Below are 12,202 nucleotides of genomic sequence, written 5' to 3' on the forward strand. Positions count from 1 at the left end.
TCACTTTAGGTTTTCAGCAAATGCCTGAATGGTCCCTTTAAAGAAGTGGCAAGAAAGCAGGGAGCTGCTGCCTAGGAGAGACCCAAATTCTCTGGCTGCTGGCTTGAGTCATCTGGGTGTGGTATAGAACTGGAAACCATGTCCAGGGTGACTGAGCCCTGCTTCTGGTATGAGAAAGTTAAACCTATATTCGAAATGGATGCCCAAGCAGCAGAAAATTAGAATTCCCAACACCTGGTGGTAGGCTTTTCACTGAATGTCATAGCAGGCCTTAAATCAACTTCATACACATTTATGACACCATTTTATGTACAGAGTAGTGAGTTCTCCTGCCCCCAATTTACAGATGAAGGTGGCAAGGTCTGGAAGGTTTAAGTGATTTGCCAAGATCAACCCTTTCAGCCGTGTCTTTCTGGAACAAGTGAAACTCTGAGCAAAGGACAAACCCAGCATCAGGCAGAGCAGCTGACTCACAGGCTGTGCCTTGCTTTCTGTCTGAATTATTTCTTGGCAGAAAATGCTGTTTTGCTATCAGGACAGTCAAGTGTAGTTAGAACAAGCTCATGGAACAAAGCAGTTTAATTAAGGAAAAAAACATTACTTGGGTTACCGTGCTATTCTCTCCAATCCAAGATGGAAATTAATTTATAATAACCTTATCTTTTATTCATAGCATGCTGCATATTTCAGAGTATGTCGGCATCCTTGTATTTCTCAGTTGAATGTGAAATAATTGTGTGTTTCTAATGGGCTGCGAGTCAGTTCAAGTGCTGAAAGAACATAGCTGAGTCTTGTCTAACCATTCAGAGAAGTCTGAAGCCACTGGGGAGTGGCTTTGGTTTCCTTTTGATGAGTCATGATATTTAAAATTCAGAGGGCTGCTGCAGGCTTCAAAGCAGCCCTTTCAAACTGGTCACTCCACAACCTAACTCCATCAGTGGCAGAGGACAAAGAAAGCCCATTCACGTTCCCCTAACGACCTCCTTCTCTTTTCCCAGACCAACCTGACGGAGCTGAAGTCATTTGGCTCTCCGCCTCTGGCCGTCAGCAATGTCAGCGCTGCGGTGATGGTGCTGATGGCCCCCGGGGGTAGGGTGCCCAAGGACCGGAGCTGGAAGGCTGCTAAGGTCACCATGGCCAAAGTGGATGGCTTCCTGGACTCGCTAATGAACTTCAACAAAGAGAACATTCACGAGAACTGCCTCAAAGCCATCAGGCCATATCTGCAAGACCCCGAGTTCAATCCCGAGTTTGTGGCCACCAAATCCTATGCGGCTGCAGGCCTCTGCTCCTGGGTCATCAACATTGTGAGATTTTATGAGGTGTTCTGTGATGTGGAACCCAAGCGCCAGGCGCTGAGCAGAGCCACCACGGACCTCACAGCTGCCCAGGAGAAGCTGGCCGCCATCAAAGCCAAGATCGCTGTGAGTGACCCCAGAGCCCCTCACCCTGCTAATCCGCCTCCAATACAAACAACGCTCTTCGGTCACCATCTAACACCTAACGTTATGGTTTTTAAAGAGAAGCGGGAAAACCACATTTTCATGCAAAATCTCATTTTTCAGTAGAGGCAACTTTTTACATTTCTTTCTCAAACACTGTACAGGCCAAACAAGACAGTTCCACTGGACCCACTGGTTTACAAGCTGTGGTCCTAAAAGGTTTTCTCCTTTTCTGAACAAAAGGTTAAAATTTTGAGACTTTTTCTCCTTCTCCTTGGAAATGTAGATTTTAGCCACCTTACCCTTTTTACCTATTCCCTTCAGTTCTAGCCAACTATCTGTCTGTCTCACTCTCAGTAGCATGGATGTGTGGAAATGTGTCAGCTGTCTGCATTGTTTTGTGGAAGTTCTTTAAAGCAAGTTATATACTGTGACTTAGTGGGTGGCCCCTGGTCCATAAATATAAAACTGTGAGGGTCATTAGCTTTTATAAACTCATGTAGACCTTGTTATTATGTCTGCTTCACCCAGGATTTGGAGATGGGGATGGTGATCTTGGATTCACATCTATTTGGGGAGATTGTCCTTGTCAACCTGAAATAATTGAAAGGATCAGAATTCATTTTTTTTTTTTTAATCTGTGGAGGCAGGGTCTCCCTATGTTGCCCAGGTTGGTCTTGAACTCCTGGGCTCAAGTGATCCTCCCACCTCAGCCTCCCAAAGTACTGGGATTACAGATATAAGCCACTGAGCCCAGCCCAGAATCCAGCTTCAAGAGTTGATTTAAGTGAAAAACTGGCAATGGCCATTCGGAAAACATGAACTCGAAAGAGATAGAGTGAGTGCTCCAAAGTAAAACGTCAAGGTGTTACTTATATAGGCAGAAAACAAAGAAATTTTCTATAATAGGCTGGTTTATGAGTTACAACAATTTAATTAATTACAGTTTTCTGTACAGCTTGTTTCACTTCCTTTCCAATTTAAAAGAGTGTATTTAACCTTCCGTCTTAGCTAATGTGGAGTCTTTGTGTGAGAAAGATAAAAGGAAAGTTAATCTATAACAAAGATCAGCAATGAAGCTGGAAACAGTCTTCCCTGGTGCCCTTTAGTCATTCGCAATGTTTTACAAGACAGTGTAGGTAAGGAAAAAGGCCAATTTATAATCAGAGAAACAAAGGCTGCAACTGCCTGGGTTACAGCTACCTGTCCTATGACGCGAGACCTATAATCACATTACCTTAAGGCTCAAAATAGTTTAAAGTTCCAACAGCTTAGATCTTGAATTACTTACTTTCATACCCTTGAACTTCACCTTTCCCACAAAAATTTATACTAACAAAGTAACAGGTAGAAATCAGAATCCTGGAGGATAGCATAGCAGCTAAAAATCCATCCTTCCACATACCTTAGTTCCAATCCAAGCTGTAATATTTACTGATTGTGTGACCTTTAGAAAGGTTTCCAAAATGCCCAAATCTGAGCTTCCCGAAGTAGAGTGGATGCATAATAGTACCTGCTCCATGGGACTGTTGTAAGGATTAAAGGATGTGATGTGTATAAAGCATGAGACTAGAGCCCAGCCCATGATGAAGGGAGCAGCAGGAGCTGCCACCCCTGCTGTGAGCATGACCATAACTGCTCAACCACTACTGCCCCATTTACAGCATGTGCCGTCTACCACATGCACATCCAACCTCGTGCCTGGACTCAATCACGGCTGTGATCAAGTTCAATCCAGAAAATTTTCTGGATCTTTAATTTCTATATGTGCATTCTAGGCAAATAAGATTCTTGCTACAAATTTGTCATGAGGATAAGGAGCATTTTACAAGTTGTGGAAGATAGGATTGTAGACATGCCGTATGCCTCATGTGACATGGGTTTATTGATTGTTAGATTAAAATCTATGGAAAAAGGCTCTAGATCAAAGATCCTTGAGACCAATCTCTCTATTTAAAAAGATACTTTAGGCCAGGTGCAGTGGCTCATGCCTGTAATCCCAGCACTTTGGGAGGTCAAGGCAGGAGGATCATGAGGTCGGGAGATTGAGACCACCCGGGCCAACATGGTGAAACTCCGTCTCTACTAAAAATACAAAAAAAAAAAAAAAAATTAGCTGGGCATGGTGGCGGGCACCTGTAGTCCCAGCTACTCAGGAGGCTGAGGCAGGAGAATGAAGTGAACCCGGGAGGTGGAGCTTGCAGTGAGCCAAGATCAGGCCACTACACTCCAGCCTGGGCGACAGAGTGAGACTCTGTCTCAGAAAAAAAAAAAAAAACTTTGGCAAAGCAACTCACCTCCTCTCAATATGCTTGTTTTATAATGCACGTGTTCATGGACTAGTTTACTTAAAACAGATGATAATCACCATAACAATGGCTCCCTTCAAAGAACGTCACATGCAAGACACCGTCACATCCCCATTCCTGAATTTATTTTTTATTTTTAGAGAAAGGATCTTGCTGTGTTGCCCAGGCTGGTCTTGAACTCTTGGCCTCAAGTGAACTTCTTGCCTTGGCCTCCCAGAGAGCTAGGATTACAGGCAGTCTACAGGCATGAGCCACCATGTTCAGCCCATATTCCTGCTTTTTGGGAGGAAAAGATCTCCCGATAATTTTTATATTTTTCAGTCTCTTCCAGAAAAGTATAACAAGAACTGCATTTTCAAAGACTCTTGACTCAAGTTATTTTAACTAAAGGAACAGTTGGTGCAAAGAGAATGTTTTCAAAATGTTTATACCTTTCCAGTAGCCAACATTCACATGATGGGCCCACTCAACCTGCGAAAGCAATAAGAATATTTTAAAAATCCTTGGCTACCTTTGGAAGGCACTTCTTTTCTGCCAAAATATTTTCTGGAAAAAAAAATGTATTCTTGCTTTTAACAACCTCCTCTCTATCCTCCACTTATACACATCCCCGTCAACATCCCAGGAATGTGGGCACTCCCTGCTAATAACACAGGAGATGGGCTAACACCCAGCCCTAACCTGGAGACCCACCCAGGGCAAGAAGATTCTTTCCTATATGCTGCAAGGTCATTCCTAGCCTAGTCCAATCTCACATACACACACCCAAGTCTTACTTTTAGGATTTTATGATAATTCCAAGTAAATAATTTTATATTCAGAATACAGAAAGTGGGGGGAAAGCATATTTCAAGACAGATTTCAGTTCGATTACTGTATGCAGGACATTATATAGTTTGGATATTTGTTCCTGCCCAAATCTCATGTTGAACTGTAATCCCCAGTGCCAGAGATGAGGCCTGGTGGGAGGCGTTTGTGTCGTCAGGAGAATCCTTTATAGCTTGGTGCTGTCTTTATGACAGTGAGTGAGTTCTTGTGATATCCGGTCATTTAAAAGTATGTGGCACCTGCCCCCCGCAACTCCCTCTTGCTCCTGCTCTGGCCATGTAATGTGCTCCTGCTTTGCCTTCCACCATGAGTAAAAGCTCCCTGAGGCCTCCCCAGAGGAAGATGCCAGCAGTATGCTTCCTATACAGCCTGCAGAACCATGAGCCCCTGAAACCTCTTTTCTTATAAATTACCCAGTCTCAGGTATTTCTTTATAGCAATGCAAGAACGGCCTAATACAGAATGGAAATATATAAAAATGTTAACAGTGGTGGTGATCTCTGGGGGATGAATTTGGGATGGTTGTTTTGTCTAATCTACATTTTCTTTTGTTCTATAGTGAAGGTATATTAATGTTACGATTTATAAAAATAATAGTAAGAACAAGTGAGGCATTTTCCTTGAGCATATAATCACACACAGAGTGAAATATCAAATAGTAGAGAAAGGCTTCTGATGAGAAACAAGAATCCCCTTTAATTCTTGTATCTGTTTCTGGTGCTTGAGAGCACATCAGAGCCTGCTACGTAGCAGCTCAACTGTGTTCTAGTTGGCCCACACAGTCTATTTGCAGATGATTTAATTAATTGCCAATATTTAAAACAGCAGGTACTTTTACGTAAAAATCTTATTTTAGGCCAGTCTAAAAATAATCAAAAGATTCTCATATGTCATTAATTGACCCTAAAGTTAAGTAATGGCTTCCCATTCACATAGTTTTGCTCATTTTGTCATAATCCCCACCAACTTCTATTTTTTTCAACACTAGACTCATCTGACAAGTTTCCATTATCTTCCCACTTTCTGATCACTTGAATTTCTGACTTCCGTCCATGTGTTATGCTGATATCTATTTCTTGATGTATCTTATCGAGGCAGTTGACCTTCTGCTAGCTAGCTAAGGCTATAAGTTGTTCATTTCTATGTCTTCCCAATATAGTTACAGTAATCAGTTTTATTAGGTTAGCACAAAAGTAATTGTGGTTTTTGCCATTACTTTAAGGGCTGGCACGGTGCCTCATGCCTGTAATCTCAGCACTTTGGGAGGCTGAGGTGGTTGCATCACCATCACCTGAGGTCAGAAGTTCGAGACCAGCCTGACCAACAATGGTGAAACCCAATTTCTACTAAAAATACAAAACTAACCAGGCGTGGTGGTGCACACCTGTAATCTCAGCTACTTGGGAGGCTGAGGCAGGAGAATCACTTGAACCCAGGATGCAGAGGTTGCAGTGAGCCAAGATTGCACCATTGTACTCCAGCATGGGCAGCAAGAGGGAAACCCCGTCCCCTGTCTCAAAAAAAAAAAAAAAAAAGAGTAATGACACAAACTGCAATTATAGCCGGGCATGGTGGCTCACGCCTGTAATCCCAGCATTTTGGGAGGCCGAGACGGGTGAATCATCTGAGGTCAGGAGTTTGAGACCACCCTGGCCCACATGGTGAAACCCCATCTCTACTAAAAATACAAAATTGGCTGGGCATGCTGGTGAGCACCTGTAATCCCAGCTACTCGGGAGGCTGAGGCAGAAGAATTGCTTGAACCTGGAAGGCAGAGGGTGCAGTGAGCTGAGATCATGCCATTGCACTCCAGCCTGGGTGACAGAGCAAGACTCCGTCTCAAAAAAAAAAAAAAAAAAAAAATGCAGTTATTTTTCTGCCAATCTAACAGTTAATGTAACCTTTATTTCCTATTTTTATGTTCTATTACATAGAGGCAGCTCCCTTGGAGCTCTCAGCTTTCAAGATGTGTTAGTCTATTCTTGCATTACTGTAAAGAAATACCTGAGGCTGGGTAATTTGTAAAGAAAAGAAGTTTAGTTGGCTCACAGTTCTGCAGGTTTTACAAGAAGCATGATGCTGGCTTCTGGCGAGACCTTAGGAAGCTTACAATCATGGCCAAAGGCAATGGGGAGCCAGCATGTCATATGGCAAGAGAGACAAGAGGGAGGTCCCAGACTCTTTTAAACAACCAGATCTTCTCTGAACTCACTGATCAAGAACTCATTTACCAGCAAGGGAATGATGCGAAACCATTCATGAAAGACCCGCCCTGATGATCCAATCACGTCCCACCAGGCCCCACCTCCAATACTGGGAATCACATTTCAGCCTGAGATTTGGAGGAGACAGACATCCAAACCATATCACAAGATGACGCTCTTACCCCTGTCTTCAGCTCCCTTCCTTCTACTTCCCAACTTTTGTTATTACTGCTTATTATTACTTTTGCTTTGTAGTCACCAAAACTGAAAACACATTCTCTTCTGCAACCAAAATTAAGTGACCCATGCTCTGTCCATAGACTGATCTGCAAAGTTAAATCTGTTGGACTCCCTCACCCTCCAAATGGCCCTCACCAATTTGCTTGGTGTAATGGGCTTATGACTATTTTAATTGCCTTATAATCATTTTAGAGAAGTCTTGGGAAGTGTAGGAGGTAAATGAGCATGGCTAGTCTGCCATCCTTAATTGGATGGCCCACCCCCTGATTTTTAAACTGCTTGGATGTTTAAACTTGGCCCTACATTGATTTCTCTTGTGCCTTAGTAATGACCAACAAAGCAGCCTGAACCCTAGTTATTGCACAGACCTGAGATGTATTTGGAGGTATCTGCTGTGTGTCCATGTATCTTTGTGTGTAAAAATATGTACTTGGAGGACAACAAAAGCTACGTGCTTCAATTTTAAATTCTTAATACATTTTTTAAAAATTGAAATTATGTCTTTTTTATGTTCCTATACATCATGTTAATGGGAGAGACTAGATGAGGTTAAGTAAAAGTTATCTTGTACTCTAGGACCTTAGAGCCGGTAGAGGACTTAGATGGCAGACAGCCCAGCCCCAGATGAGCTGCAGCAGATACTGGCAGTTGTCCTCCCTGGCCCACATGGGTTGCTGTTGACCTTTTTCATGCTAACCCCAGTTTTGATGTGTTCTTGCTTCTAATAGCAGCACCTGCACCATTTTGACAGGCTACTGGAACCCATTTTTCTCCAACTCAAGCAGAGGCAGAATGTATACACCCTTCCCCCCATCCACATCCCTCACACCCTGTAGCGTTCAACACCTCAACGACCGCGGTGGTGGGGTATGAAGCTCAGCTCTCTCGTCTTGGAGCAGGACAGCTCTGGATGTCCACTCCACCCTCCCACTGCAGGATCAAGATGAAGTCCTTGCTAGGACCCGCCTGAGATCTTCCCCAAATATACCTTCATTTCCTTCTCTGCCCTGCTTTCCCTGGTCCCATAGGAAAGCCCCCGCAGAGTGCTTCCTTCAGATTCAGAACCACCTCCATGTGAACCCTCATCTAATGAGCACTGGTAGTTACATGGGCTGAAATGACTGATGGTCCTTGTATTCCTTCCTAAACAGCACCTTAATGAAAACCTGGCAAAGCTCACAGCCAGGTTTGAGACAGCAACAGCAGACAAACTCAAATGTCAGCAAGAAGCCGAAGTGACCGCAGGCACCATCTCCCTCGCCAACCGCCTGGTGAGTGTAAGCCACAGCAGCCCGAGCTGTAATTATATTAGCAGGCTTGTCAAATGCCATGGAGGTGCAAGATAGATGAGCACAGCACAGCAGCGCTTCGACTTGGAGGGAAGTATTAAAATGTGCTGAAATGCAGGAATTGAGTCCTGAGGAAAATGTGGATGCATAAACCCTGATCTGGTCAAAGGAGTTTTCTTATAGACATGGTTGGGAGGATGGGAGCACTGGATCTATCAGGCAGCTCATGCAAAATGGGAACACACTTATATTCATGTGTATTGACCAGAGGAAACATTACAAGACAAAGCTAGCATTTTATAGGCAAACCGTGACGTTCCTATCTATGTAACATTTCATTGCAAGGGTGTGGCCAACATTAGGAACTGAGATAGAAACAGAAAAGAATGAGACCTACTGACCCTGAGTATTTCAGAAAACACACACACAGACACGTATATACACACACGCTCTGGCCTTCCTGGGAAATCAAGTCTGCAGGTCAGGGCAGCGGTGCTTGTGTTATGAGTGTTTGTTTCTGCATAACAAATTACCCCAAAACTTAGTGATTTTGCACCATAACCATTTCATAATATCTCTCAAGTTTGTTGAGGGCAGGGCTCAGCTGGCCAGGTTTTCTGCTCCATGTGGCCACGACTGGGGTCACTTGGTACATTCAGCTGGTGGCTGGGCTGGAGGCCTCCAAGATGACTTCCTTCACATGCTGGGCATCTTGGCAGTGATGATTGGAAGGGAGGGTGCAGCTGGTCCTCTCTCCTTTCCTCAGGGCCTCTCCACACACTCTCTCTAGCAGGGTAGTCGGACGTCTTACATAGTAACTCAGGACATCAAGGACAAGTGTCCCAAGAGGCAGGAAGTGGAAAGTCCCAATATCTGAAGGCCTGGGACTGAAAACTGGCACAACAGCACTTCCGCTGTACTCTGTAAGTCAAAGCAGTCACAGATTAAAGGGCAGAGAGCACAGACAGCAACTCTTAATGACAGGAATGTCAAAGAATTTACAGCCTTTTAAAATCCCCTATGGCTTGTATTTCTCTTCCCATATATCAGCTAAGACTCTGCAAAGCAAGTCAAATAGATATGATTTCTCTTCAAGCTAGAGACTTTACAGCCGCCTCCTCACCAGTGAAGGGAAGTACACTCCACACCTGTTGACATTTATTCCAGCCACCATTGAATTACACAGCTGAGCCAGATGTTTTAATTTGGGGAGCAGTGAGTCATAGCCATCACTGAATGGAGCTGTGATGTAATGAAGACCTGCCATACCCAAATGTGTGTCTGTGCAGTTGTCACTGGACCAGCTTCTGCGTGGCTTTGAGATTATCCGTTTAGCTGAACAGTTCAGTTTAGAGACAGCAACTCTTGCCAATGTGCAAGAAGTCCTCCAGATCTCCTAGCTGGCCTGCCTTCCATTCAGCTCCCTGCTTGGTTTCCGAACTTAGTGCAGCCTTCTCTGCCTGGCTGGAGCACTTTCTGAGTCAATGCTCGTGGGAGGCAATGTGGCACTCTGCTCTAGGAGTCAGGATGTTTAGGCTCTGAAGCCACCCCTGTCTCTACCAACCTAGAGATTCTGGTGAGATATTTGGACTTTCTGACCTTTGTGTAATCTGAAAACAGGCATGTGAATGACTGGGTTGGCAAATCTCTAAGGTCTTTCCAGACTCTGACGTTGCATGATGTTATCATTAGAAGAAAAAATAAAGGGTGAGTCCTAACACAGAAGCAAAGTTCCGCCATACCACTAACAGTCCTCTGTAGAAAGGATGGCTCTCCTCCCAGGGAGACTGTACCAACCCAAAGAGGGCTGGGGGGTCAGGACTTTGTACACACCCATGAGCTTACCATGCTTCTCTGTGTCTCAATTAGCACATCTGTCTCCTTGCCCGCTGTGAATTATTTATGGTGCATGGACTTGATATTGTTTATTTTCATTTCCCCAGCATTTGGAAAGGAGAAAGAAGTGGCTAATTTTCTAACATGTTCCACAGACCAGGTATTGTGCTAAATAATAACCATACATGATTATATTTCATCCTCTCAACAACCCTTTGATTGAGTGGTATCAGTCTCCACACATAGAAAGAGCAGAGTCAAACCCTGTCATCTTTCCATGGTTCATGTGATGCATGACACAGAATGGGGGCTTGTGTACTGAAAGCTTTGCTACAGGCAGCGCAAATCCCCATTGATGGAAAGGGCCATATAAGTGATATTCTGCCTCTTCCCGCTATGAAGCATGCAGTGGGCGCTCTCCATGATGGAATCATGGCTCTATGACCTTCTGTGTAACACGCCTCCTCTCCTCTCTGGCTTTTGAAATGGTAGGTTGGAGGACTCGCTTCTGAAAACGTGAGGTGGGCAGACGCCGTGCAGAACTTCAAACAGCAGGAAAGGACGTTATGTGGAGACATTTTACTTATAACGGCTTTCATTTCCTACCTTGGCTTCTTCACAAAGAAATATCGGCAGAGCCTCCTGGACGGAACTTGGAGGCCCTACCTGAGCCAGCTGAAAGTACGTATGGCCTGAATTTCTCCCGACCACATCAGCCTTTGGGCACCAATGGGAATACATCACGGTCATAATTCACATCCTCTCGTGTCCTCCTGCACACTCACCCCCATCACCCCCTGAGCACCAGGTGTGAAACCTGCGTACCCGTGTCTTTCCACACTGCCTTGCATTGCTGCCCACTGCCCTCCAGGCCACCTGGGGACAGCACCTCTCCTCTGCAGTCCTCCATGGGAACACGAGTCCTCTTCCCCGCGGGCTGTCTCCTAGCAATCCTTAAAGCTGTGAAACCTGGGAGATAGAAAAAAAAAACCAATTTCGTCTCTGATCTCCCCACTCCAGAGCCAAACTTCATAGGAGCAGTCAGGGGAAGTTCCCTTTTGCAGATCCTACATTGCACGTTGTTACTGAGCCCCAAAGCTACACAGCTTGTGCCAATGACTCACAGATATCCTTCCTCTGCTTCCATCTTGCATGATCCCATGAACAGCTGCTCACATGCTTCTTATGGGGGCAGTTCAGCTTGTCCTCTTCGTGCGGTTGGGTGGATGGTACTCCCAACTCATCCCTTTACATCACCCCCACGCCCAACGTAACAAAGTGAGGAAATACTGGGTTTCCCATTAAAGGGGATTCAAAGTTGTACTTGGACCCGAGCATCAGAAGAAGTCCTAATATTTCCTTGGCACTTTCACATCACTCATAGCAAACCACAAATACTCCCTATGTATTTAGCGTGTCCTGCCACTCCACTATACAGGAGGCACACAAAACGTGCAAGACCGGGATACCTTTGGCAAGTTCCCAGTCCACTTGAGGAGATTAGGCTCATAAAAGTCAGCGAGGGTGAAAGTCAGCCCCAAATTTCACAACATAAGGTAAAAGCTGTATTCCAGATCTATTTGTAAGTAGAACCTTAGAACAAAAACTCTTTCTATAGTGATGATTGTTTTCTCAGATCAGCTCATAAAACCCTGCTCACCTGACAATTAGCTAAACAGTAGTTTTTAAAATGTTACGGTGCTAGCAAATAAACAAAAGTAAAGCAGCTGTTTTACTCATCCTAAACACGTTTTGAAAAAGGAGATTGTTGAAGGAACCATCACTAACTGAGTGAATGAAGATGAAGAGCTCAGTAGCAGCTTAGTGAGGATTTTTCTGGCTTTGTTTGGGTTCTTAAGCTTTCTTGTGTCATGGACGTCTTTGACAGTCTGGTGAGGCCTACGGATTCCTTCTCAGAATAATGTTTTTGAGCACGTCAAATAGAATGCATGAGATTACAACGGGAAAAAATATATTGGAACACAATTCTGGTCCCAGATAAGAATCCCCAACAGGCTGATTTCCCTTCAGGCGTTTTGTTGGATACTGTAGTA

The 12,202-nt window shown here is 44.4% G+C and overlaps 1 protein-coding gene across 2 annotated transcripts in view; it reads left to right on the forward strand.

The window, feature by feature from the left end:
* Positions 1-12,202, forward strand: part of DNAH9 (dynein axonemal heavy chain 9) — a 370,372-nt gene that overhangs the window by 246,222 nt on the left and 111,948 nt on the right. The window contains exons 50-52 of one of the 2 annotated variants that reach the window (XM_032140114.2): positions 999-1,424; positions 8,175-8,294; positions 10,641-10,829. In XM_032140114.2, coding sequence (XP_031996005.1) covers positions 999-1,424; positions 8,175-8,294; positions 10,641-10,829 — 735 coding nt within the window. Of the gene's footprint in view, positions 1-998; positions 1,425-8,174; positions 8,295-10,640; positions 10,830-11,249; positions 11,705-12,202 lie in introns of those variants that run through there. The other variant, XR_009211125.1, reaches the window with a different exon arrangement.

Source organism: Hylobates moloch, unplaced genomic scaffold (genome assembly GCF_009828535.3).
Source record: "Hylobates moloch isolate HMO894 unplaced genomic scaffold, HMol_V3 SCAFFOLD_19, whole genome shotgun sequence".
NCBI classification, from domain to species: domain Eukaryota; kingdom Metazoa; phylum Chordata; class Mammalia; order Primates; family Hylobatidae; genus Hylobates; species Hylobates moloch.